This window comes from Cyprinodon variegatus, unplaced genomic scaffold (assembly GCF_000732505.1).
Source record: "Cyprinodon variegatus isolate N-32 unplaced genomic scaffold, C_variegatus-1.0 Scaffold775, whole genome shotgun sequence".
NCBI lineage: Eukaryota > Metazoa > Chordata > Actinopteri > Cyprinodontiformes > Cyprinodontidae > Cyprinodon > Cyprinodon variegatus.
Genome location: NW_015151228.1, coordinates 375,989 through 381,715, shown reverse-complemented (window position 1 = coordinate 381,715; position 5,727 = coordinate 375,989). Strand labels below are relative to the sequence as shown.

Sequence of the window (5,727 nt, the reverse complement as noted above, 5' to 3'; positions counted from 1 at the left end):
TCAGGAACTAGCTGTGGGTCTAGATACGGCCGAGGCGGTGAGGAAGTGGGGGCAAGTTTGTGTGACAACGGAGGGACATGAAGGCCAAAAAGGATCCAGGATCCAGGTGGAAAAAGGGTCCCAGCGTTCTCGCGCACCTCGATCTTCTAGCTGCTCCATCTTCACCAGTCGATTTCCACAATGGCGGTCAGACAAACAAAATAAGCCGGTAAGGAACCCAACAGGAAATACGCATAGAGCAGATGGAGAATTGACCAATCAGTGGCTAATTTATAATCAGAAACCAGGTTTAGCTGTAGGTGACCCAGGGGCGTAGCCAAAACATTTTTATAAGGGTGGCCAGGCAATAACCAATGTACACTGAGGGGTGGCCTAAAGTGCATCGGTGCCAGAACCTCAGGATCAATCTTTTTTTAATGAGCACAAGATCAAATGTTCTAAATAAAGACAAAATATCCTTTCCTATAGCCTTTGCTAACAAATAGACGAAAATATTTCAACATCTTCCTAGATAAAAGGTATAGTGGATACATTTCTTTCAGATTTGAGTTCTGGGGCGAACATCTTTTCCTTTGTCATTAGTTACAATTACTAATCATTTTGCCAAATAATTATATTTACAAATACTAATATCTACATAAATTGATTATTTAATACGTTTTTATTAAAATGGTTATCTACTATTTAACTGAATATTCCAATATGACTTGCAGAGAAACATATTTTTCTCTTTACCCCATTTAATGTCAGTATATTGATGTGCAAAATTAACCAGTGTCAAGTAAATGTTAATGTATGAAAAACTAAAATTTTTTGAATATTCTACTTGAGAGTATTACTGTTGCCACTGTCTGTATTAGAGGGGGAAAAAATGGTAGGTGTGGCCACAGGGGTGGCCAATGATTGGCTTAGGGGGGCCATGTCTACCTCTGGCCCCCCATCTAGCTCCGCCCCTGAGGTGACCGCAGGTAGGAGGTCTCTGATTGGCAATCAGCTAGTTCCTGATTGTCTGTCTTGCGTTGTGGAGTGAAATAACATAGCGCAGACCACGCTTCAATATTGGGCAGAAATCAAAAATATCTGAGATAAGCTCACTGCGACACACTGCTGAGGGAGGATAACCAGCCTTTAAAGTCGTAGGGAAGCGGCTGTTCCAACCGTTGCATTTCCGAATTCTTGGTGTACGACATTACACGAGTGAATAATGTGAATGTGATTGGTCGATTATCAAGGGGGCGGGATTGTTGTGGCAGAAAGTTCTCAAGCAAGTTTGGTTGTGGCCGGTTTGTGGGAAGCATGTTGCTAACCAGTTAGCAACTTAGTGCTAGCAGGTTCCCAATGGGAAATTCCATTGGGACCAAGTAGCACTAAATTGGTGACTTAGAAACGACGCTGTCAAGGAACGCTATGGACAGCGGAAACATGCAAGACGAGGAGAGTTTAGTGTCGGAGGTCGTGGATGAGTCTCCTCCGTCATCCATTTTTTATTTAGAGGAGGAAAGCGGGGACGAAGATGTTGTGGAAGAGGACGCCAGGGCGGCAGAAGCTTGGTTTGGTGTAGAAGGCTTCCAGCCGTACATGTTTGAGCCCTTGCCTCGCAACGCTGCCAGTTCTGTTAGCTCTACGCCTGCCGAAGACACAGACGTCCATCCCCGTGAACACTGGGACGCAACTCAATGGGAAAGGAAAGGATTCTGGTTTCAACCGTTGCGTATATTAGCTGCGACAGATGAATCAAGATGCTATGACCAAAAACATTTGATTGACAGATGAGCGTTGATATATGATTGGCCGAATTTAGGTGTTCAGGCTGACGTAGAACTAACTGGCCTGCAGAAGATAACGGAAAAACAAAAAACAGACAATATGGTCTGATAAAGAGAACATTTATATACATATTTAAGCCAGAATGATTTGACATTTAAATATGACTTCCATACAACTTTAAGTGTCCAATATGAATGTCTTTCATGGGACCTCAAAATCCTGGCGGCCCCCTGTTTTAGACTGTGCTGATGTGGAGTTTTGTTTTAGCAGATCCCCTTTGCTAATTAAACTACTAACTTTCACATTCAAGTAAAATTTATTTTGCTTTCACAAAAAAAACTAAACAAAAAACAGACAAACCAACTTTAAAAATGATCAGAGCCACAAGTTTGAATCCAGTTTGCCTGTTTTTTTACCATGTAGAGGGCGCCCTTCCTCTTGTTGGAGGTGTCCACCTTGTCATCATCCGGAGTGCTGGGAGCAATGGCAGATTTGGGTCCAAGGGCCTAAAAAAACCCAAGCCAAATATTATATAGCTGTTTTTATCCTGGTTAGTTCAGGCTGCAGAGCCACAAACCTTCGTCAGATCTAAATAAAAACAGATGAATCCAAAATGTTTTCTAGTTAGTCAGCCCGTTTCCATGTAAAGGAAGTGTTTACAGATTCACCGTGACAAAGTGCTGGCACAGAGACAACAGACGGCTTTGTGTCCATCCGTTCCCACGCTGACTAACTTTAATTACACAGAAAGATCCTGTTTGAGGCTTCAATATGATGCGGTTCTGCGGGAAAAGAGAGAAATCGTTGTTTTTTTTTTTACCTCTATGATTTCCGAAGGCTCGCTGCCCTCCTCCACCATGTGCACTTTGGCTCGCCCATTTCTTTCATTATCCCTGATGTCAATGGCCACCTGGGAGGCCTTGAGGCGCTCAAAGCGGTTACACTCGCTGCCGCACCACTGATACACGTCCTGCAAGAGGAAAAGAAGAAAATGAATCTTATAAATCCTGTGATGAAAGGAGGTAATGGACCTGCAGCTGTAGCTTCATTTTGGACACGGGGTCAACAGGTTTTTGTCTACATGGACAAGCCAATACCCTCTAACAGTGACCTAAAAAAGTATTTACGACCTTAATGAACAATTTTATTCAATTTCAGTTCAATTCAGTTTATTTCTATAGCTCCAATTCACATCATGTCATCTCAGGTCACTTTAAAGTTCAGCAGATCATCCAATCAGATTGATTCAAAGTTTTCTAACTAAGGAAAACCAGCTGATTGCATCGACTCATTGAATTGAAGGCAATCCCTCACATTAAGCACGCTTGTAGCGACAGTGGAGAGGAAGAACTCCCATTTAACAGTAAGAAACCGGCAATCTGCATACAGAAAGCAACTGTAAAAGGCGACCCCATCCAGGAAACACAAAGCCAGGCAGATATAATTGCGAATTGAATGAAAAGTGTGATGTTTTTAGGGATAAAAATTTGAAAAGGGGGGTTTTAAAGCTCTGCTATCTTTATTCCACCTTATTCTAGCCAACTAAAATAAAAAGCTAATTTTTCTAAGGGAGCTCTGGACAGGCGGCAGCTAATCTTACGCTACGTTCAGACCGCAAGCAGCAGAAGCAGCAGATGCAGGTAGTTTACATGCAAAGTCAAAGGTTGAGGCGTATCAAGGTGCAGCAAAAGGTCCTGAGGAAGTTGGCTCCCTACGTTCTTCAAATCAGACAAAATTGGTGTCAAATGTTTGTGCTGGTTTGTGCAGCAATCGTTTTAAAGATATAAAGAAAGGTTTCTAGAGGTCATCAAAGGTCAACCAGCCCCCCCACCTTCTTCAAATCAGACGAAATGGGTGTCAATTAACTCAGCTCCGTTTGTGCTGCTTTGGCTTTGAAGATTTGAAGAAGGCGGGGGGGGCTGGTTGACCTTTTCACCTTTACATTTTCATTAATATCTTCAAAGCCAAAGCAGCACAAATGGAGCTGAGTTAATTGACACCCATTTCGTCTGATTTGAAGAAGGTGGGGGGGCTGGTTGACCTTTGATGACCTCTAGAAACATCTCTTTATATCTTTAAAATGAAAGCGGCACAAACGAAAATTTTTGCTGCACAAACGTTTGAGAAAACTCCTTTAGCCGCCACTGGATCAGAGTTAACTGTTTGACCACGATCTGAGCTTGAATCACACTTTTATTTGTGTTCTAACACACAGCCAGGTTACGATTAAATTAAGCTTAGCATTTAACTGCACAACACACTGAAGCTACCTGCAGAAATAAAAGGATATCCATCTTATCCAGCTTTCAGTGAATCAGCTCATTCCTCATAGAGCTGTAGTATCAAAACCCATCTGGATTTGAGCAGGTAGAAAAGGCGTCTTACCTTTCCTAGGTCAATGATGAAGCAATCTCCTTTGTTGAAGCTGGACCAGGACAAATCCACCTCTGTTGCTCTGATGGCCCTGCGACCCTTTACGTGAAGCAGGCGCTTCACGCTCATGTCATTGGTGACCACGTGCTTGAAGCCAGACGCCACGCCTCCTTTCTGCAATAAAAAAGCGACATCAGAACGGCCGTAAACACGGCTGAAATGTTTGAAACCCTGGAAACATGGTCACAGCTTTGGCTGACAGAAAAAAAAAAAAACCTTTGAAGATATTTTTTGGTTAGCTTAAAATAAATGAATGCTTTCTATTCCTCTCTAGTTGTAACAACATATTTAAAGCAACTCACACTAAACTACACATTAACGTATATCTAGGGTTGCATGCCTTGCCCAGAAGCAAACTGACATGCAGCAGAAAGCTGGAATAGAACTAGAAATCTCTGGATTGTAAGACTCTGAGACTTCCTGATTGGAGCATCCAGAGTTCATCTTTGCATAATGTCTGTATATCATCTTTCTGGGTCGTCTCTGATGCGCTCATCTCTAGAGCCCAGCCTTCGCTGGAATCTGGGGGATTTAGATATTTAGATATAAGCACTGAAACAGTCTTTAAGGAGGATCATTCTGTAGGGGCGGAGCCAGAAGGGGGACCAGGCATTGACCACCCCTATGGCCAGCCCTACCAGGTGATTTGTTGTTCCTATAGGTGTATCCTTCATCTCTATAACAAGCAGTTCCCTTCTGAACCACAGGGTGGCAGTAATGAGAGGCCCAGTCTCATTCCTCTCACTTGGTTCCACACCAAGAAGTTCCCTCCACAGTGAAGTCCACTAAATGAGTGAAGTGCAAGTGAAGATTTTCTCCCTAAGAAATGGGACACCACTGCACTGCAAAAAAATAAAATCTAAATAAGTATTTTTTCTTAAAATAAGTGCATTTTTTCTTGAATTAAGGATTGAAGTGAGACACTTTGCCAATGGAACAAGACAATTTACAGTTTAAACAAGAAAAAAACAATTGCATTGTCTTATTTCAAACGCATAATATCTAAATACCTTATTTCAAGAGTAAAAATACTCATTCCATTGACAAATCATCTCATTTACCTGCTGGAATTAAGGGTAAATACACTTAATTTAAGACATTTGTAGACATTTTGAGATCATTTTTGCAGTGTAGTTGCAAAATTATACCCCAGCCCAGTAGATGGCGGTAATACATTGCCTGTACAAATCAGTGATGTGTTCACCTACATCATGCATAAACACAGTGTGAGTCACAAGGGGTGTGCAAAATAATCGTCATGATGATGCATCGTGATTCTAATTTTCGTGATCTACTGCATCGATTCTTTACGGAGCCCCTCTGATGACATGGTAAAAAATTTTTTTTAATTGTGGCCACAAAGTAGTATTTCGTGCGCACGAAGTAGTATTTCATGCGCACGCAATAAGTATAACGTGCGCACGAAATACTATTTCGTGGCCACGCAATAAGTTTAATGTGCGCACGAAATACTTATTAATAATATTAATATCATTCATGGACAACTGGGTAAGCAAATCGAGCGCG

At 41.9% G+C, this 5,727-nt stretch overlaps 1 protein-coding gene across 1 annotated transcript in view; it reads right to left on the bottom strand.

Annotated features, from left to right (window-relative positions):
• Positions 1–5,727, bottom strand: part of LOC107098415 (gelsolin-like) — a 44,300-nt gene that overhangs the window by 22,079 nt on the left and 16,494 nt on the right. The window contains exons 3-5 of the mRNA XM_015396087.1: positions 4,153–4,314; positions 2,588–2,737; positions 2,184–2,273 (exon numbers count right to left, since the gene is read on the bottom strand). Coding sequence (XP_015251573.1) covers positions 2,184–2,273; positions 2,588–2,737; positions 4,153–4,314 — 402 coding nt within the window. The remainder of the gene's footprint in view (positions 1–2,183; positions 2,274–2,587; positions 2,738–4,152; positions 4,315–5,727) is intronic.